This window comes from Martes martes, assembly GCF_963455335.1.
Source record: "Martes martes genome assembly, chromosome: 12".
Classification (NCBI taxonomy): domain Eukaryota; kingdom Metazoa; phylum Chordata; class Mammalia; order Carnivora; family Mustelidae; genus Martes; species Martes martes.
Genome location: NC_137900.1, coordinates 94,540,184 through 94,561,746, shown reverse-complemented (window position 1 = coordinate 94,561,746; position 21,563 = coordinate 94,540,184). Strand labels below are relative to the sequence as shown.

At 62.5% G+C, this 21,563-nt stretch overlaps 1 protein-coding gene across 2 annotated transcripts in view; it reads left to right on the top strand.

Annotated features, from left to right (window-relative positions):
• The first annotated feature begins 16,219 nt into the window (after positions 1-16,219).
• The window catches only part of RXRA (retinoid X receptor alpha), a 91,862-nt gene continuing 86,518 nt past the window's right edge, over positions 16,220-21,563 (top strand). The window contains exon 1 of one of the 2 annotated variants that reach the window (XM_080820370.1): positions 16,220-16,338. In XM_080820370.1, the coding sequence (XP_080676496.1) occupies positions 16,311-16,338 (28 nt within the window). In that variant the 5' untranslated portion in view covers positions 16,220-16,310. The remainder of the gene's footprint in view (positions 16,339-21,563) is intronic. The other variant, XM_080820373.1, reaches the window with a different exon arrangement.

Sequence of the window (21,563 nt, the reverse complement as noted above, 5' to 3'; positions counted from 1 at the left end):
TGGTGGTAATGATGCTGTTGATGGTGATGATGGTGATGATGATGGTGATGGTGATGATGATGATTATGGTGATGATGATGACGGTGGTAATTATGATGATGATGGTGATAGTGGTGATATTAAATTCTTTTTTTTTAAGATTTTATTTATTTGCTTGTCAGAGAGAGAGAGAGAGAGAGCACAGGCAGGCAGAGTGGCAGCAGAGGCAGAGGGAGAAGCAGGCTCCCTGCAGAGCAAGGAGCCTGATGTGGGACTCGATCCCAGGATGCTGGGACCATGACCTGAGCCGAAGGCAGCCGCCTAACCAACTGAGCCACCCAGGTGTCCCGGTGATAGTGGTGATGATGATGATGATGATGGTGATGATGGTGATGGTGATGGTGGTGGTGATGACAATGATCGTGATGATGATGATGATTATGGTGGTGATGACGGTGATGGTGATGGTGGTGATGGTGGTAATGATGCTGTTGATGGTGATGATGGTGATGGTGATAATGGTGATGATGATGGTGATGTTGGTAATCATGATGATGGAACTCATTATGGTAAAGATGATGATGATATTGATGGAGATGATAAAACGTCTTTCTCGTAGGCTCTCTGTATGGCCAACAAAAGAAACAGCCTTGCCAAACAGCCCCTCCAAAGTGATCCCTCCCCCACTGAAAGGTGGAGTCTGATTCCTCACCCCTTGAATCTGGGCTAGCTTCATAGCTTGCTTGGCTGGTGAGACCTAGTGGAAATGTTGTTATGGGACTTCCAAGTCTAGGTCGGATGACCCATGGACCTCTTAGGACATTCTGAGCGCCCTAAGTTGTGATATAAGATGTCCAGCTGCCCTGAGGCTCTATCCTGGAGAGGCCACCTGTACGCAGTCTGAGTGATGGTCCCAGCTAAGCCCAGGCTTTTAGTTATGCTGGCAAAGAACCACACAGGGAAATAAAGCCATCTTAGAGTCTCCAGACCAGCCTGGCTGCCAGTTGAATGCCACCAAGTGAATCCAGCCAATGCCACCTGGGGCAGGAGGGTTGCCGGGTGGGACCCCTGATGGGCTACCCGACCCAGGCATTGTGAAAGATGGTGAGGCACTACATTGGGGGGTAGCACAGCAGTAGCCAACTGGAGCAGAGTTTCTGGAAGGTTCTGGTGTCAGTCACAACCTAGAGGGGCGTGTGTTTATAGATGTCACAGACCTAGGTCCCCTGCCTGGGCCTTGCCCTGATATGGGGTCCACTTTAGACAAAGAGCAGTGTGGCCCTCTGACTTCTCAGCTTGGGCCAAGGTGGGTGTGTTTTGAAGCTGGGGGTCACAGAGATGTAAAATGCCGTGGGAGGAAGGCCACACGTGGGCCTGGAGAGATGTCAGCGCAGTGTGAACCAGGAACGGCCCCAAGCCCCAGGGGGACACCACCAGTGACCCCAAGCACTCCCGGTCAAGAGCAGGGCAGCACTGGAGGACCAGACATGCCAATGGGCACTCCCCCAGCAGCCCCTGGTGGTCCCCACTATAGCCTGGTACTTTTTCCTGCCGGGCCCTACCAAAGAGGGACCCCCTGGGTGGGTCTTGGGTTTGCTGCTGGGAGGAAAAGAGGAGTGGGTAGAGAGGAGGGAACAGGGCTTTACGCCAGGCCAGAGAGGAGGAGGTGCCAGTGCCCACAAGCACAGGCTGTGGTCAGTCCCGTGCTCACAGAGCCTCAGAACCGGCCCGGGGGAGGCGACTTCCTTTCCCGCTCGATTTATAGAGGAGAGTTTCAGGGGCCGGACCAATGTCACAATCCTGGGCCAGGGTTTGAGCTGGGTCTGCCTGACCCCCAGCCCATGTCCCCCGCGGCTTCCCGGGACCACCTTCCAACAAGTCCCAAAAGTTGACACTTTAAGAGTGATGGGAGCCTTCTGAGCTTTTCTTCCGAGTAAGCCCCCAGGTTTGGGCCACAGTCGGGGAATAACCAAATCCTACCCCTTGGGTGAAGTTCAGAGTCCTCTGATCAGACAGGCCCAGCACACACCAGCAGCACTACTTTATTTTGGGGGCTCAGGGAGAAAATGCAGCCAAGCGCTAGGTGGCCAGCCCAGCCTGTGGCTTGCTATTTGGGGCCGAGGGGCAACTTTTTAACATATACAACCCCCTGCTTGTTCCTGACCTCGGGAGAAAACCAGTCTGTTTCCACTGTTCAGGGTGAGGTTGGTATACATTGCTTCTCTTTTCTGTTTTTTTTTTTTTTTTTTTAAAGTAAACTCTACTCCCAAGGTGGGATTTGAACTCATGGCCCTGAGATCGAGAGCTACGTGTTTCACCAACTGAGCCCACCAGGGGCCTCGTATGTTGCTTGTTTTTTTATAGATTCTCTTTTGAAATTTGAGAAACTTCACTTCTGTAATTTCCTACCTAGTTTTCTGAGAGTTTCTATCACGAATGGATGACGAATTTTATTAAATGTTTTTCTGAATCTTTTGAAATAATCGTATTTTTATAAGAGTTTTCTCCTTTCATCTGTTAATAGGGTGAATTCTGTTGGCTGTCTGTCCAATGTCAAACCCACATTGTGTCCCTGAGATACATGTCAGCTGATCGTTGGGTATCCCTTTTCTATATTGTTGGATTTAATTTGTTACAAATTTGATAAGGACTTACATAAAATCTTTGAAAAAATATTTTGAATAAAATCTTGGATAAAACACTTGAGCGACTGATGGAATTTCTTCAGTGAAATGTTCTGGCCTGTTGTTTCGAGAAGATATTTCATAATAATTCAATTTCTTTCACCGCTGTAGGGCTGATCAGATTTTCTATTCCTTTTTGTGTCAATTTCGTAAGGTCCCTCTTCCAAGAAATGTGTCGACTTTGCCCACGTTGTCTTCTTTCTTAGCATAACGTTGTCCACAGCCTTCTTTCATTAGTATGGGAAGCGTCTGTGCTGATAACCTCTCTTTCCTCCCGACATTGGCGATTTTTGTGCTTTTTCATTTTTTGCCGAGCCTCCTAGCCAGGGGTCCGTCAATTTCCTTGATATCCTCCTAGACCCAGTTTTGGCTCTGTTCATTTTCTCTGCAGTCTCTGTCTGTATCATTGACTTCTGCTCTATATTTCCTTGCTTTCACATACTCTGGATTTAGTTTGCTTTTTTTTTTTTTTAATCATCTTAAGGTATCTTTTGGTCACTAATTTCAGACCTTTCTTTTTTTCCAATATAAGCATTTAAAGCTATAAGTTTCCCTCCCCATACTGCTTTAGCTGCATCCATGAATTTGGGTGTGTGGGTTCATTTTCAGATTGCAAATGTATTGCCTGTTTTTGGGGAGGGCATGTTGGACCCAGGAGTGTCCCCCCTGCCCTCTGGCCCCATGATCCTGGTTCCAGGCGCTGGGAAAGATCTCGGCACTGATGCCGAGAGTTCCCTGGGACGCCGTGGAGAGGATGGTGTCACCTGCTAGACGTCTTTCACGTGTGCCTTTCTCCACCCACCCCACCCATCTCAGACGTCACCCTCCTTCTCAGAAGCCGTCCTGCCACCTCTTCTGTGACCCTGTCATCACCGGCTGCGTGACTCCGTTCATGTCATTGCTCCAGGCCACTGGTCACACCACCTCGTGCCCGAGTCCATTCCTCTCTCTGAACCTGTCTCCCCGTGGGTCAAGGCAATGTCTCGGCCTTCCCAGTTGCCATCGGTCTGTCCTTCTTGGACTTTAGAGGTCTGTCTTGCCTCCTCACCCAGGCTGTGGGTCATTACTATGGTCTGACGACCAGGAAAATATTCTCATTTTCTCTTCAGAGGCAGCCTTACAGAGACCCCATCGCCCCATTGCACAGATGAGGAGTGGAGGCTCAGATGTGCGGGGCGGGGGTCTCATCCAGGCTCCCAAGCACGGGACTCTTCTACAGGGGAGCAGGAAATCCAACACAGACCTGTCTGCGGCCGAAAGCCGAGACATCGCCCACAGGCTGGACATACCCTTGGTGACCACCTGCGCTGTCGGCTTGAGATGGACGTGGAAGCCGCGTGTGTCCTTGGGTTCCTGCTGGGGATGCTGGCAGGGGGCCGGCGAGGGCCGTCCGCAACAGAGGGGATGCCTCCTCCCAAAAAATCCCCGACAAAGGCTGCGATGGCCGAGCAGTGTGGGTGCACGGCTCACGGGAGAAGAGCTGCCTCCTGCCTCCCACTTAGGTGATTGGAGGGAGTTCCCATGTCCTGTTCCAACAGTCAAGCTTTACTTTTTATTAAACCAGGTGTTTGAAGCGTTCGTTCGGATGTACACCAGGCCGTGATCTTAGGTGCTACGAGCGCCCTGGAGGGGGACTGCTAGCCTCCTTCTCAGGCGAGGACACCAGGCCCAGCCAGGCCTGCCAGGCCCCTCGGGCCGAGCCGCAGTTCCCTCCAGCCCCGCCCTGGAGTGCCCTGGAGGATGTGGGTAACTAATGCACCGAGGGGATGCCCTTTGGGCTCCGTGTTGGAGGGAAAAAGCCCAAAGGGACCTCCAGGGTGTCACCCTGGACCAGCAGAGGCCAGACATAGACTCGTGGGGATACCAAATGGCCAGGACTTCTTGGCAGCCCCAGGCGACGAACCTGGAACCTCTGCATGTGCGGAGGGGCAGCTACAGTACTTTCCGGCACCTTCCATCACGGGACCAAAAATACCGAGGCCCATCGCAGGGTCCGCTTGTACGAGATACGAGGCTTAGAGTCTGCACCCTTGGTGAGCCTCAGCAGGTCACACGCCCCTTCTGTGCGCCTGACACCAGCGCGGAGGCTCTGAGCTTTCCACGGCCTCCCAGAGGGTCGTGAGGCCCTCGCTTTCAGGGGGAGGAAATAGGATCAAGCCGACCAAGAAACTCGCCGGAGCCCCAGCGGCCTGCAAGCTGGGCAGAGCAGGGATTCGACCGGGGGCTGCTTGGGAGGCCCAACTCTTTCCGCGCCCCACAGCGGGGCCCCCCAACAGCAGGGCGGAGGGCTGCCTGACCCACAGGAGGGCTGCAGCCCGTCCGGGCACCTTCGCCTGCCTCCCGGGCAGAGAGGCTGAGTCCCGGAGCCTCTCGGGGCTGGTGGTCTGGGCGGAGGGAGGACGCCCACGCTAATTCCCCTTCAGAGGGCCGAGGGGGTGATGGCAGGAGTGACGCAGCCGAGAAATCCTGTTAGATCTTTGCTTAGCTCCCTCGTGCGGAGGGGCCCCGGACAAAGCGGCTCCTGGGCAGCGGCATGATGAAGAGCTCAGGCAGTCAGGGAGGGCCGGCGGCTCGGACCCCCAGAGGCACTCATCCTCTGCGGGCCGGCAGGGAGGGGAGTTAAAAGCGGGGCGGGCAGCCCCCCTCGCTCCGGCGTGTGCTGGAAGCTTCTGGCCTTGGGCAAGCCCCTCCTTTCTTCTGGGCCTCAAGTCCCCCTTTCGGTGGTCTAGGGCCATCATGCTCGCTGGTTCTCTGGGAGGCGGTCTGGACAAGGTGAGGGCACAGGCTTTTCTTGGGGCTCAGGGCGGTGGGGGCTGGGTTGGAGTCGGGGGTGGGGATGTGTCGCGGTCCCCCAGCCTCCTGCCCTGGCCGGCTCAGCCCGGCTCTGCCTCTGGGCACCAGGTTCCTGAGCGCACCTTAGCCCAGCTATGGTCTAAGGCAAGGCCCCTGGCATCTCGAAGCCCGGCTCCTCCTTGTCAAATGGAGCCAATGAGGCATTTGCTTTTGTGAGAGTGGCCGCCGCGAGGCCACCCCCGCCTGAGGGCCGGTCCCCAGTGCTCAGACTCACCGCGCTCCCGGGCCCCTTCACAGCACCTCGGCTGGGTGCGAAACGCCCTTCCAAGCCCGAGCCACCCTATTGCTCCCTACGGAGCGCCTGGTGCCATTGTCCCCACCCCATGCACCCAACTGACCTCCCCACCAGGAGGCTTTGCCCTCCCACGTCCCCTGGCCAGACCTGGCCCATCTCCAGGCCCTTGGAGCGCTGCTCCTGAATACCCAGCCAGAGGACCCAACAATGCCTCCGGGGGCCTCCGACCCCCATCTCCTTCTCCAGGTTTGTGTCCCATCCCCTCCCTGGGCATCACCGTGGGATCTGGCCCATGGGACAGGTGTCCCACCTGCGTGCGACCTGGAGCTAGAGGGAAGAGGGGCCGGGGCTGTGTTCTCCCTCCTCTTGCCACCCCCCCCTTCACAGGCTGCCCTGCTGAGGGAGGGTGACATGTGCAGGGCGCTGGGGTCCAGGGTACCGTCCCACCGCTCAGAACCTTTTGGCCAAGCCCAACCACTCACTGTGTTGGCAACGGACAGCGGGGAACAGATGCCAAGCGGCCTCTGCGTCAGCTTTTAAAACCACTGAAATGATCTCACTTGTCGTTCTGTGGTCCAAATATTTTGGCCGTTTAGACACAACCTTCCGTGCTTGTGGAATAAAGTGTATTATTAATCCCGCCTGGCCCAGTGACAGGTGGGCAGATCAGATAAATGTCCGCACAGCCAATCAAGGGGCTGGCGAGTATGTTCTTATCCGGACAAAGTCGAAACGGAGGAGGCCGGGAGGCTGTCACAAGCGGCCTCGGGGGGGGGGGGGCTGGGCTGGGGGGTGCTGAGAGGGGACACGGGACCCGTGCTGGGGTTTCAGACACATTTCAGACAGGCCTTTGTTGATCCTACTTTTTTGTGATTGTATAGAAATAAAGCCTCATTATAGGACAGGAGGAAAAGTACAGAGGAGGATCTGAACGGTCCCCAGCTCTCTGTTGCTAGAACCCAGCACTGTGAGCCAACGGGGGCGGCGGGGGGGGGGCTTCTTTCCAGACTTCTGTGTTTGCCCTCATGACCAGAGTCCTTCTGCATGTAACTTTAACTGCTGTTTATTCACTCGGCAATACGTTACTCTGGCACACGTGTGCAACAGCAGGTCAACCCCAAGGCTGGGAGGTGGCATGCCCCCTCCCCTTGGCTGCTGGACCTTCCTCTGAGACTGTGTCCTTAGGACCCAGCACGGCCTGGAGGACACCGGGCTTGGACTCTGGCAAGGTCCCTGCTCTGCTCCAGGTCCCGCCCAGGTGCTGATGACCGGGGCATCCCCAGGAGAGAGTTCTGGAACCCCACACCAGTGGGGCATGGGGAGGCAAGCGAGGTTGGGGGAGAGGGATGATGCGACACTTCCCTGAGTCGGAACCCCAGGAAGCGACACCAGTCAGACTATCAGGGTGATAGTGTTCCCATCGGCTAATGTTTCTCTGATCAGTGAGCTGAGAGGACCAGCAGCTGGGCTGTGATGTGCCAGCCAGCAAGTGGGGACCAGCGGTCCCGAGCGTGGGCCACATTGGGCAGGGACAGCCGGCTCCCCCCGGAGCTCTCAGCCACGTTCTCTGCCCGCGGGTGATGGGGTGTGTGGTCGGCGAGAGCTCACCTCTCTGCTGCTGTCCCCGTGCCCTCCAGCCAAGGGCCCACTGGGAGGCCCTTCTGCCCGTCCTCTCCTGCCTTCCCAGGACTCAGGCTTCTCAAGAGCTGAGACCCGGGGGGCCCACCCGGCGAGGCACAGTGGGTGAGGAAGAGCCCTGAACCGGCTCAGCTCCCAGGCCCCGAGGCCCATCCACGGGCAGACTCCGCTAGGGTGAATCTGGAACACCAGGGAACACCGTCTGAACGGCGGCACAATCTGGAAATTTCTGCCACGGGGTTTCCACTGGGCAATGCTGGATCCTGGCCTTGGGCCGGGCTCTCGGCTGAGAGGTGCGCTGACGGAAGGTGTGCGGGGAGCTGTGCCCCAGCCGGGCCTGATAATCCCATTAGCGGAGCCTTACTCAGCGCCGGCTGGGGGCAGGCCGGGCTGGCGGCTTTCCAGACATTATCGCCTTTGATCCACACTTGAACCCCACAGGGGCAGTCCTGCTGCCCCTCCGCTGGGTTCCCTCCTGATTCGGGTGTCTGCGACTTGGCCGTGACCGGGCGGGCTGGGGGGGCCCCCCGCTGCCCCCCCCCCCGCGTGGCCCCTGCCTTGTCTTCCCCTGTACTCCCACCCCAGGGTCGTTGAGGGGACGGAGCCGAGCGAAATGTGAGACTCCGTCTCTCTGCGGGTCTCTCCGTTCCAGCTGCCGCATCCGCTTCTCCAGTCCCCAAGAGTGGGGGGGTGAGGGGGAGGACACGGTCTGGTCCAGAGGCACGCGGGGTGTGCGCGTTTGCCAGCTCCCTTATCCCTGAAAACACTTTATGACAGAAAAGAAAATCTTTTTTTTTTTTCAAAGATTTTATTTATTTGACAGACGGAGATCACAAGTAGGCAGAGAGGCAGGCAGAGAGAGAGAGGAGGAAGCAGGCTCCCCGCTCAGCAGAGAGCCCGACGCGGGGCTCGATCCTGCTCGATCCCAGGACCCTGAGACTGTGACCCGAGGTGAAGGCAGAGGCTTAACCCACTGAGCCACCCAAGCACCCCTCTTTTTTTTTTAATATATTTTTTTATTTAGACAGAGAGAGACATATCGAGAGCGGGAATACAAGCAGGGGGAGTGGGAGAGGGAGAAGCAGGCTGCCCGCCGAGCAGGGAGCCCGATGCGGGGCTCCGGAATCATGACCTGAGCCGGAGGCAGGCGCTTAACGACTGAGCCACCCAGGCGCCCAAGAAAATCTTTTTTAAGGGGGAAAAACAGTCAAATGTTGTTCAGCGCATCTGAAGCCCACTGGTCCGGGGCAGCTGTCCAGGGTGTGCACGGGACCCATGAACCCCCGGGTCTCCATTTCCCCGTTCCGAGGTTCCACTGCCCCATGGCAGGTGGGGCCCCTGCGGCTCACATCCCGGGGGAGAGGGTGAGAGCAAAGAGGGCCCGCGGGCGCCAGGGGAGGGCAGCCGACCCACTCCACGAGTGCCTGCTTGGGGCTCCGGCAGGGTCTGTGAGGGGGATGGGAGGAGCCTGAGGTACAGAGCTCTACTGCTTGAGAGAGGCCCAGGGGACTCACCGTGCGGACAGCAGGAGCGCCTGTCCAGTCCTGGTATTTATTATTGGTGGAGGGGGGAAGCGCACACGTGACCGACCAGCACCGCCTACAAAGCAGGAGGCTGGGGACATCTCGGGCAGGGGCTTTAGCAGGAGCCTGGTCTCTCCGAAAGGAGTGAAGTGAGGGTCTGTGCCTGCGGCGGGGGAAACACGTGCTGTGTGTCCCTCGGCTCATCAGCGATGCTCCGGCCTGGTGCTCGCCTCTCCTCTCCTCCAGTCCGGCCGGCCTTCTCTCCCAGGGCGGCGGGTGCTGAGGCTGGGGCCCAGACCCCAGGCACTGCAAGCAGTTGGGGCTGGGGCCCTCTTCCTGGGTGACCTCATTTCCAGGACAGCCTCGCCCCTCCCGCCGATGTCTCAGCTCTGAAGCTGCTCCTTTGGGGAGCTGGGACCCTCATTAGTGGGACAAACAAAGGCCAATTGTCACCATGAGCCCGTAATTCACTGGGCCTGGGGCGGGGCTCGCTGATGGCGCTGGGGGCTGGCGGGTGGGACCAGGTCGGGAGGGGTGAGGTAGGGTGGGTGGTGGTGGGGGGTAACCCTCCCTGCGATTTTCTCAGTGCCAACTCTTTTGGGCACTTCCCAAAGCAAACCCTGAAAAGCTTTCTGTGAGTGTGTGCCTGCGGGGCTTTCGAGGGGCCTCGACATACACCCCCACCCCCATGCTGAAGGCGTGGTGCAGGGGCAGGTAAGCGGAGGTCCCGGGAGGAAAGGATGCTTCTCCAAGCCTAGAAGGACCGAGCCTGGAGATAGAAACGGGGATCCTGAGAGCCCACCCCCAGGGCTTGGAGGGGGAGCTCCCTCCCTCTTTGACCATTTCCAGCTCCCGTGGTGGGAATGGAAAGCGGGCGATCCTGGGTCCCTGGCCTTGGGAATAGCAATGAAATAGACCTCACGGAGGCCCATGGGGCACAGGTTGCCGGGGGCACAGAGAAGCCCCAGCCAGACTTGAGGGGGGGTGGTGCTGGGAGAGGGTAGGTGGCAAATTGCCCAGAGGGGCCTCAGGGTTGGGTCACTATGCGCTGGCCGGCAGCGGGCCTCGGTCTAGAGCCGCAGTTCCGTCCGGTGGGCCTGGGGGGTGTGGCTTGTGGGAAGGGTGCTGGCCGCTGGGAGGAGGCACGAGCCCGGGCCGGTTTTCTCAGGAGTTCGGACTTTATCCCTCCCGCAGTGGGGAGCATGAAGGAGTTCTGAAGCCGGGAGTGACCGACTTCGGGGGCGGCGGGCAGAGGGTGCTGCTGTCTGCTGGGTGGAGGCTGGGGACAGGCTGACCAGTGGGGTCTCCAGCCACAGAGGGTGGGACCTGGGCCCAGGGCAGTCTCCTCCGTGGGGACCCTGGGCCTCAGCCTGGGGACGGATGCCACAAGCCAAGGGCCGGTTTTCCTCCCCACGTGCTGGGAGCCTGCAGGCACGGAGCCTCGGCTCTCTGCACCATTTCTTTCGATGTGAGCACCAAGGAGCATTAGGGCAAACTCCTTGGCTACTTTTCCCATTCTTCAGTGCAAAACGACTCCTTTTTATGGCCGCCATCAATAAGGCTCCCCGCTCCCCGTTGCCGCAGTGGCCACATATATAATATTTAAACCACATTGGTGGATGACAGAGACGTACGGATATTTTTAATCCCAACAGGCTATTACGGTTCATATCATGTCTGTCAAATAAATATTATGAATCATTTCCCGTTATCTTTATGGGGGCAAGCCGACTCCATCAGTGAGGCTGGGCGCGGCGGCTCTTGGCGGAATATTTATTTACCTCTTATGTATATGTATGTGTGCGGAGGGAGATTCACGGAGCCACTGTCGGGAAGGAAGGTCCCGATAAAGCACACCGCCTTCTGGCCCTCGGGGCGGTGTCCGCAGAGGGCCCCGAGGGGCAGAGCCGGGGAGGGCGGCCGGGCCTCCGAGGGCGAGGCCGGGACTGGCGCCGGGCTGGGGTTCTGGGCACAGGTCCCTCCTCGGGCTCCCGTGACCGATATCACTGTGCACAGGTTCCCCGCATGTGCCGTGAAGGGTCTGTGGCTGGTGGCTCTTCTCTTCCCCTTTGTCAGAGACCACGGGTTGGAGCGGGCCACGTGAGGGCTGGTAGCCCAGCCAGGCGGTGGCCTCCCCTCCTGGGACCCACCCACCACCCAACGTTCCCGTTTTGCTGTCTGACCCTTCGTGGAGTCTGGTCTTGCCTGCCCACCCCCCCCCAGGCGGCCTCCCCTCCCTGTGAGGAGCAGGGCCCGGAGGATTTTGCTCAAGGTGGGGTCAGAGACTCGTGGTCGTCCTGAGGCTGAGTCCTGAGTCCCCTGTGAGTCTGGGGCCCCTGGTGCCAAAGCCACTGCACAGCGCAGAGCCAGTCACTGCCCCTCTCAGCCTCAGTGGCTCCATCTGCGAAATGGGGAAACCGGAGTCTCTGTCCGCGGGGCTGGGTGGTTGGAGGGGACAGTGCCTGGCAGTGCGCGCAGACCTGACACCAAGAGGCACCCAGAAAGCATCTGTGTCCTCCCTTGACTCGGAACTCCCAGAAACGAGGGCCCTGTCCAGCCTCCCGGCTGCCCCCTGCCTCCCTCCAGGCAGCTGGTACGCCTTCCAGGAGCGTCTCTTTGGAGGGTCCTGGCGGGTAGCCACCCATTCTCCGAAATCCTGGTCCTTCTCCACCAACAGGCCCCTTATCCCCTGAGGCCTCACTTGAATGACTTTGCCTACTTCCCTTAGCCTCCTGGACGTCTGGAACGGGCCTCCCACCCGCCATGGAAGTGAGAGGCCTCCTTTGGAGCACCTGATTCACGTGCCACCCGGCCCTCCTGTCGCCGTTGGGTCTGGGTGTGAGGCCAGGAGCTGCTGACAGGTGCAGTGGGGGCGCCGCAGGGCTGAGGGCACTGCACAGACCGAGCCAGCCTCCTCTCCCCTCCCATGTCCCCTCCTCTCCCCTCTCCGGTCCCCTCCCCCGTCCCTCCCCCTCCTTTCATCTCCCCTCCTCTCTCCCCTTTTCTCCCATCCTTGCTCCCTCTGACGCGGGAGGCCGGGTGTGGACAAGCAGCTTTCCGTGTTCTTCAGACCCCCAGAGACAGACCGTGACCAGGGTCGGCTCCAGCAGGCCTCACGGGGCTTCATCCTCACCTCCCAGCTTGGCTCACCTGTGGCCACTGGCAGAAAGTGTCACCCCCCAGAGGAGCCACAGAGTCGGGGAGAGAGGGCCCTCTGGGCTGGGTGTTTGGGGACAGAGGCAGGCCACCCACCGATGAGGACAGGTGTGAGTGCCCGAGCCCCTCTGCTTGTTGGGGGCCAATGGCCCCAAGCCCCCGTGGGGTCCTGTAGGTCACTTAGGATCACATGGACCCTCTTTAGGGGAAGGAACCAGAAGCAGCCGAGGTGGCCCTTGCTGTCCCAGCAACTGCTGGGAACGGCCCACCCGGACACCAGCCTCAGGGGCCCCAGGCCAGCAGACACGGGCCTTCAAAAATACCATCCCCCCGTGATTCTGGAGAGTGTTTACAAGACTGTGCTGAGACAGGCACAAGAAACAGGCCACAGTACCCAAAACGGCATCTTCAGGGATGTTTTAAAAGAAAAAAAAAAAAGCCCGAACAAAAAACAAAACCCTCTTAGATCTCAGGTTGTAAATAGATGAATATAACTATAAAAACATTTTTGGCTGCAGAAGCACACGGCAGGAAGGCGGGGGGCGGTTTTTTCCGTGGTTAGCTGGGACCGGGCCACTCCAAACGGGGCAGCCACCGTCCCGGGCGGTGTCTTGTGGGAGCGTTTCCACAGAGAGGGCCGGCTTCAGGCGAGAGCGAGAAAAAGAAACGACAAGCAGCCCGGGCATTTTCCATCCAAGAGACGGGTCTGCTGAGGCCCCCCGGCTGTGGGCGGTGGCTCCAGGGGCGCCCTGAGCCCCGCACCCCGACTGGGAGGCAAGGCCGCGGGCAACTGGGGTCAGCGGGGGCATCTGTGGGCCCTGAGGCTGGATTTGAAGCGGGTCTGCGGTTTCAGATCCCGCATTCGCTCCGCCGCCCTGGAGAGAGGCTGAGGGCCGGGGGGCCCCTCCTTGGATCTCTCTTAGGAACAGAGGGCCCTTCACCAGCACCCCCCCCCGCTCTGTGCCTTCCCTGGGCGTGGGGACCCATGTGGAAGTTGGCTTGCGTGTGGCTCCCAGTCATCAGGCGCCCCCCCCCCCATTCCAGAGTTTTCCATGGCAGGGGTGGGGCTGGGGAGGGGCTGGGAGTCCCTGGTGCCAGGCTGCCCACTGCCAGAGGTGACTTCAGATGTCTGAGCCCAGCCTTCCAGGCCTCCAGGACCGGCTTTCCCACCGGCGCCCAGCGAGTTCCGACCTGCCCTCCAAGCGGCTGCCCGCTGTTCCTTCCAGAAGCTGAGCACCTCCCACCTCCCGGCCAGTGCTCACACCGGTCCTACCGCCGGCCCTGCCCTCACCCCTGCCTCTACTCAGTGAAAACCTCTCATCTTCAAAACCCAGCGGGAGGACCAGCGGTCCCCAGAAGTGCCTGGGGCCCCGGCTGCGTGAGGCCCAGTGTCCGCACCACTTCCTGCGTGCCCACGGCTCTGCACCTCACACGGGAGGCCCCTGTAGGCATGTTCTGTCTCTGGTTCGGGGCGGGGGCTCCCAGAGGGCCCAAGTCATCATCTCATAATAATAGTAGTAGTGGTAGAAGTAATAGCTGAGCTCACCGAGCTCCTCCCACTCGGTGCCAGACTCTCCTTCCTTGTTATCTCGTTTCATCTGCACAGTGACTCAGGGAGAGGGCGTGTCACCCCTACTTTGCAAATGAGGAAACTGAGGCCTAGGGAGGGGTGCGACCTGGCCTAGCTGCACCGCTGGAAAGGGCCGGAGCTGGGATCTGGCCCATGCCTGTCCACCTGGGACCACACCTCCCCCTGAGTAAGGGCGCCACAGATGTTTGTTGAATGACTGAATGAGCCACGAGATCGCTCACCGCTCTCTCTCCCACTCCTCCCCACCCACCCAGCCTCACCCTCTCTGTCCTGAGGCCCAGGGTCTTGGACTGTGGATAGGCTGTCCTTATGGGACATGGTAGGACGGCAACTTCACTGACGGTCCCCGGGGCCCATGGGGCCTGTGCAGGATTGCACCCTGGCACCCTTGGAGGCCCAGAAGGGCCAAGGACAGGCCCTGGGTTCAAATCCTGTCTTCCCCGTCACTGCCGCATGACATGCTCCTGTGTTACCTCTTAGCCTGTGCGTCCTCTCCAGGCAGGCGGCTTGTAGCGTCCATGGCCCGTGGGATGTTGGGTGACTCTGTCAAGCAAAGGAGGGAGCGCTGTGGTCTCAGTGGGCCCCTCTTCCCGGTCAGTTGTGCCCACTTGGGTCTCTGCACGAAAAGGGCCTCTGGCCTCTTCTGTAGGTGGAGGGAAAGGTCTGATGGTGCCGGCCAGTAGGTCAGGCTCCAGAAGGGACACTGATGGTGTACCATGGCCACAGGCGTGCCGGAGTGCGACGGAGGCAGGCCAGAGAGCTGGGGCTGGCCCCCGGCGTGCTCTCCATACGTGTCACTGCCAGCATCTGCTCGTTGTCAGAGCTCTCCCTGTGTGCTTCCCGGCCCCCAGCCCTGGCAGGAGGAAATCAGTTTTCGAAGCTGTGCCCGGGGGAAGTGAGGAAGGGTGTGATAACAGTGGACGAGGGCCTCAGTTAAACAGGCTGGGCTGGGAGGAAGGCGGGGAGCTGCGAGGCGTGTGTGGGGGGCAGCTGGCAGGGGGCCCAAGAGCCAGCAACGGGGAGGGGACGGTGGATCAAGCAGAAGCCAGGGGGCCAGGACACGCCAGGGCCATGGCCTGTGGGTTTGCTGCCTGGGGGTGGTGTTGGGGGGTAGCTCTCCAGCCAGGGCTCCAACTGCCACGCTCCTGCCCCCAGTGGCATGGAAGCCTTCCCCAGGACAGGTCACAGTGACCATCCCGAGATCTCGCTCCTGGCTGTCAGGTGGGTCATGGGTCCCACCACTCCCCGCTTCTCAGAGGGGAAAGCGAAGCCCAGACTGTAAGGCTCACCCAGGGTCACCCAGGTGGCAGCCAGGCGGTAGGACTCCCCTCCTTGCCAAGGGCCTCAGTCTCTGGGCATTAAGGCCTACCACATTCAGCCTCCACCTCCCTCTACCATCAGCAGCCCCCCAGCCCCAGGACCACCACGTGCCGCAGGTGTAGCTTGGCTAAGCCCCTCCACCACCCGGACCCAGGGGTCCATGCTAAGGACGGGTGCAGCAGAGCCCCAGGTTCGTGCGGGCTGGTGGGGAGGGGGCGCCCTGGGCTACATCAGCTGAGCGAGGCTCTCCCCAAGCAGGTAACGCAGGAACCCTAACTCCTGCCGCCAAGCGGTCCCGGGGCCAGCTCCTTCCTTTCGTTTTTAAACAAACAAATCAGAAATTTAAAAGTCTGGGCAGAGAAGTAGCCACCGGCCTCCAAAGTCAGCCCCCAACTCACGGCAGCTCCTCCCCACCCCGGTGCTGCTACACAGAGGTCCCCGGAGTCGGCCCGCGTGCGGGGAGCTCGAGCCCCCCCCCCCCCCCGCTCCTGCCCCTCCCGGCGGGCCAGGCTGCCGGCCGGGGCCGGCCACGGGGCAGGGCAGAGGGTGCCTGGGGACCGCGGCTTCCCCGGGACGTGAAAGTGGGGGGCGGCCGGAGGACGTGTCCAGAAACCAGAGGATTCGCAGGCGGAGGCCTACCCCGTGCCCCCGCGCGAGCCCGGGCCACCGCGGGCCTCAGTTTCCCCACGTGGCGGCGGGCGGGGGCGGCGCGCGGCTCAGCCGGCCGCTTTGTGTGGCCGCCCAGACAATGGCCCGGCCGCGTACGACTCCGCCGCCCGCCCGCCTCCCCCTCCGCGCGGAGGGCTGGGGACAGCGGGGAGGGAACCCCGCGCCCGCCCCTCCCCCGCCGCCCCCGCGCGGCTCCCGGGAAGCCCGGCCGCGGCCAACTCGCAAGTTTGCGCGGCGCCCGCTCCGCGCTCGCGCTCCGGCGCGCGCGCGCTCGCGGGGGCGGGGGGCGCGGGGTCCGCGGGAGGCGCGCGCCGGGCGGGGCGGCAGGGCCGGGCGGGGCGGCGGCGGCGGCGGCGGCGGCGCTGCGCCGAGTCCGCGCCCGTCGCGGGCCCCCCGCCGCCCCCCCGCCGGCGCCGCCGCGGTCGGAGCGGAGCGGGCGCGGGCGCGCGCGGCGGGGGCGCGGGCGCGGGCGCGCGGCGGCGGCGCGCAGCGCAAGTAGTTTACATTGTTGGGCGACTTTTGCAACAACTCGCCGCGCCGCGGCCTCCGCGCGCCGCCGCCGCCCCGCCGCCGCCGGCTCCCGCCGCCCGGGCCCGGCCGGCCGCGCCGGGGGCCGCCGCGCTCGCCCCGCCGTCCCGCCGCCGGCCGCGGTCGCCGCCGACATGGACACCAAACATTTCCTGCCGCTCGGTGAGTGCTCGCGGGCCGGGCCGGCGGGGCGGCGGGCGGCGGGGCGCGTTCCCGGCACGCGGGGCGCCCGGCCCGGCCCGCTCGGCCCCGCGCCCCCCGCGCGGCCCTCGCCGAGTTGGGGCGCGGGCGCGGGGCGGGCGGGCGGCCGGGCAACTTTTCCCGGGCCGGCCGGGGCGGGGGGCGCGGGCGCCGGGCCGGCCCTGGGTCGCGGGGCGGGAGCGGGCGGCGGGCCGGCGGCGGAGGCGGCGGCGCGGGGGTGGGGGCGGCGGGCGGCGGCGGACGGGGGTCCCGCCCCGGCTCTGCCCCCCGCCCCAGCCCCCTCCTCGGCTACGGGGTCCGCCTGCGGCCCCGGGGCGCGCGGCTCCCGGCGGGCTGCGCAGGGGCCGGGCCGGGGCGGGCGGAGCAACTTGTGCGCTCCCAGCCTGAGGCCGCCCTGGCACCGGGACGGCCTGTGCGCCGCCGCCCGGGCTGCCGAGGCCAGCAGGCCGCCGGCCCTGGAACGCGCGGGACCCCTCCTCCCGCGGGCGGCCGGGGCGCGGGTGGGCAGGGTCACCCAGGGGCTGTGGCACCGGGAGCGTCAGGCCGGGGAGGCCCCACCCCAGAAACGGGGACCCCTCACTCGGCTGTGCGGGGCGTGCAGGGGAGGGGGGCTGGCCCTGCACTTGGGGGAAGGACACCCCAGAGGCGCCGAGGCTCCGCTTTCCCGTCCTAGTGCCATCCCGCCCAGGGGCTTCTCTGCCCCAGACTGCCCCCCGGCTCCAGGCCCCGACCCACGTAGGAGGGGGAAGGGGCTTGGCTAGGCGCCCCTAGCCGCTGCCCTCCCTGGGGTTTGGGAGCCAGTGAGAGGCAGGGAAGGGGGAGGGGTTGGGGAGACTTTATGAACGAGCGCCGGGAAGGATATTAATTTGGTGGTGGGGCCGGCCGCCAGGCTGTCAGGCTGGGTGAAGGGTCTGTGCGGAATGGAAATTAAAACAGCTGATTATGAATGAAACCCCTCGGTCAGTCGCCCCTCCTGCCCCCCCCTCCCCCCCGCAGCCCCGGGCCCCATTTGGGCAGCAGGTTGGCCGTCAGACCCCGGCAGGGCTGCAGGGACGTCTGCTGAGACTTGCAGGTGGAGGTGAGCCAGCGTGGAGCTGCCCTCCACCCCCCTCCCAGGGTCAGGGTGAGGGTCTGAACACTCCTAGACGCCCCTCAGCCCAGTCACAAACTGGGGTGCTGCCTGGAGACCGGACCAAGGTTAGCCAGGTTTGTGAGATCTAGGAAGACCCTCTCTCTGATTCTGTAAGATGCAGACCCCGAAGCCACCCAGTGGAGCGTCCTCCTGGCGTGAGCCTGGTCCTCCCCAAGGCCTCTGCGGGTGGGCGCACACACCCATTGTGCAGATGAGAAAACTGGCTGGGAGAAGCCGAGGCCACAGGATGCAAAGTGGTGAATTTTGGAGTTGAACCCCTAGTCCGTGGGTGCCAGTGTACGTGGGAGAGGAAAGAAAGCTAAGTTGTCTCTCCTTCTTCCCCACCGAGGCTTTGGGCCGTCACGCGACGCATGCAGACAGAGCTAGGCTCTCCCCGAGGGTGCCTCCTGGGTCAGGAATGCTCTGCTCTGTCTTGGCTCCCTGTCCCCGAGGTGACAGGGCCCTGGCTGGGTGCTGGGGGCAGGAAGGGTCTCTGTCTCCGATGTCCTGGGAGGGTCCTGGCAGTTGGCGCAGGTAGGGCCTGGGCTGCAGGGTGGCGGTGTTGGCGTCCCCATGGAAAGGAGAGGTCCTGCCTCTGGACCAGGGCCCCAGGAACCCGGACAAGTCCCTCAGAGACTCAGAGGCTTTTCCTCCCCCAGGCTGGTGGCCTTCCAGCAGCCCAAGCCCTGGGCTTGAGTGGAGAGTCCCGGGCTCTGATGACATTTTATTTTTTTCTGAGCTTGTGACCGGCTTTAAAGAGCCGTGGAGTTGAAGGTCCGATTAAGCAGCTACTTGCCCAAGCTCTTTTGTAAACACAGCCTAATCCCTCATGGGGGTGAGTGTTGGAAGGCCCACTCACTTGTCCAGGGCCCGGCTGGCAGCCCAGGCCAGCCCTGGCGCTGCTGGGAAGGCTGCACCGCCCGCCTCTTGGGCTCTCGGGGCCTTGGGCAGAGAGGGCCTCCTCCCCCAGCAGCCACCGCCTCAGGCCTTGGGGGGGCTGGGCACTTGCCCTTACCCACCTGGGAGTCTCCTGGCCACTGCCCACTGAGCTACCTGGTGAGGGGCAGGGACAAGCCCCTGCTTCCTGCCCCTGCTGCCCAGTGCCCCCCACACCCATGGGGGAGGCCTGCCTTGGCACCCACTTGGGTGGTGGGGCCAGAAGGCCGGGCCTGCAAGGGAGGCCCACAGGTCTCAGGTCTGGCCAGACCCTGCTGGGCCAGCAGTGGCTCACTTGCTGGGCGGGAAGGGGTGGCCCCTAGCAGAGTGTTAGGCCCACTGGCTATCCTCTGGGGGGTCCCTAACCCTCTCGGGAACCTGAGTGAGCTCGGAACCATGGTGAGGGGCTTCTGGTAACATCAGAGCCCCGAGGGACCCAAAATAGAGCGCATACTGGGGCCTCCTGAAATAACAGAGTCACATGACTCTGGGGAGGCCGGGCTTGGAGTCCGGGCTTGGAGTCCAGCCTGCTGAGGCCGTTCTGTCTACGGCCGGGCACTGCCGACTGTTGGGGCGTTTGTTTTGGTGAACTCCAGAGGGGGCTGTGTTTGTTGACAGGAGAAGTGTCAGGGCGAGAAAAACAGCCTTCCTGCGGGCTGACCGTGGCCGAGGCCTTGCAGCCTGCAGGCTCGCCTGGGCCCAGCGTACAGCCCTGACCCCCTCTGCCCAGACATGGGTGGAACGAGCTGGCCCCAGGAAGGCCGCGCCGGGAGGGCTGGCGGCTGGGAGCTGGGTTAGGCAGAGTTGAGCCTGCAGCCCTGCTCGCCCAGCGGTGGCTGCCCGGGAGCTCCGGCTGTGCTTCCAGCTGTGTCTGTCTGTCCTTCAGGGCCTGCGGGACCTGCGCCTCCCCCAGGAGGCCCTCTGGCTGCTTTCCCTGGCCCCCACCCTCTCGGTGTCCTGTCCTGGGAAGGGAGGAGGGGGTAGCAGTGGAATCGTGCGGGCGCGGACGCACGATTGGGGTGGGTCCTCTGCCTGCGCAGGGTGCCCATGCTTGGGGCTCTGCCATCGGGAGAGCGGCTCCGAGGAGATTCTAGGTGGCACAGACTTGGGCTGCATGGAGGGTGGTGTGGCGAGAGCCTTCCATGCCCGGAGCTCGCGGGAGCCGCCCACGGAGTTGCACTTTCTTGGGCGGCATGGGCTCTTTCCACCGTTGCTGTGTTTCACGGCTGTGGTCTCCAGTGGCAAGTGGGGCCCATCCTCTGGGAGAAGAGGCTCCTGGACCCGCTCAGCTGCTCTCCGCTGGACACGGAGCCGGGGCTGCAGAGCTGGCCCGGGCCGGGCCCTGTCATCCGGCTGTTGCTTTGAATCCAAGACCTGCTCCTCCTTCCCTTTGCCACGGGCTTCAAGTTTGGTGAAGTTTGTGTTTTTTGTCTTTTGTAGCGGGCCTCGGCGGCCAGGGCTTTGAGGTGTCCATTCCCATGGGAAGTGGTCATTGGCAGCGCTGGGGCTGGGGCAGGGGTCCAGGCCCTCAGGACTTGGGGTGTGTGGACCCTGAGCCTGGGGGGCTGGCGCTGCTCGTGCTCATTTGGGGGTCACCTTCGAGACCTTTGTCCTGGTGCTCATTAAGCGGATCGATCTGAGGGAGGCTGTGGAAGGGTGGGGGAGAGGGCTAATCCCTCCTGTCCCGCCCCTCCCCTGCATGACCCTGCTTGCAACATTGGTGTCCTGGGAGATGCAGTTTTAGCCTCCTCCCTCCCTGCCGTCCTCTCCCAGGCACGCCCCTTTGTCACTTGCTCCCCAAACCTGCTGTCTCTGGAGCGACCCTGCCCTCCCCGGGGTTGAGGGGTGGTGAGCACTAGGAACGGTGTCTTCACGGACAGCTGTGTCGTGCTCCTAGGCTGGCGGAACCGGCCTCTCCTTGCTGCCTGCGCGCGTGTGTGTGTGTGCGTGTGCACACGTGTGTGTGGCCTGCTGTGCCTCTGTGCCTCTGTAGGATGGACTCGGTGTTGGCTTCTGCCGGGCACTGGGGAAGGCAGCCCTTTCTGTTCCCACGGCCCCTCCCACGGTGAGGTGTGTGGCCAAGGGCTCCCTGTTCCTCCTGCCTGGGTCAGGGCGCTGCCCAGGTCTGGGGCGTGGGACCGACGCGGACCCTGAAGCGGAGAGGATGGCCAGGCTCTCAGGTGCGAGGCGCAGATGCGGAAGGGAGGGCGCCCCCAGCCTCTGTGAGCTCAGCGAGCACTGGTGTGGCCCCTGGGCTGGGTGCCCTCACCCCTGCCCGGTCCCCACTGTGAGGCCTCTCCTGGAGCCCCACGGCCAGGGACTCGCGGGCGCCCCCTCCCCCGTAGCCTGGGGCGAGGTGTTCAGAGCCTCGCAGCTGTGCCCCAGCGCCTCACAGACCGGGGGATCGCACCCTGGAGTTCCAAAGCAGTCGTGGCGCTTGGCAGCTGAACGAGCGCGAAATGGGGCAGAAAGCAGCTAAATGACATTGGTGCGGTCGGTGCAGGGGAGAGTGGGGGCGAGCACGCGAGCATGCGGCGTGTGCAGGGTCTGGGCGTGGGCCCGTCACACTCTCCCTCTTGGACAGCGGTGGCCACACCGTGCTCCGGCCCCTGCCATCGGGCCCTGCCTGGCGCTCTACCCCCAGGCGTTGGTTACATGTCCCTGTGTGTACGTGGCCTCTTGGCCCCGAGACCTGCATCCCAGTGTCCCCTCATCCCCGCATCTCTGGGTCCCTGTGCCCCAGGTGAGTGAGGTGGCCTCCTGGGCCCTATTTCCTGGTCTTCAGAATCCAGATGGACCCGTGTGGTCCTCGCCCACCCTGTCAGTCTCAGCCTCTCCCGACTCGTTCCGGGCTCTGTGCTGCCCCTTCGGGGGATGCTGATGGCTCCAGTCTCTGGGCACCTACTGCCGACGCGGGACTTGACTTTCAAGACCTTGGGGAGGCTTCACAGAGGCAGGCTCAGCGAGCCCTTCCGTCATGGCCTCTGCTGAGCCTCTGGGTCCGAACTGCCCTCCAGGACGGGAGCGCTGTTTCCCCCGGGCCTCCTGACCCTCAGGCAGCAGAGTTAGAAGCCACTTGCCTACCGGGGCCTGGATCTGCGCCCAGTCCTGGCTCCCT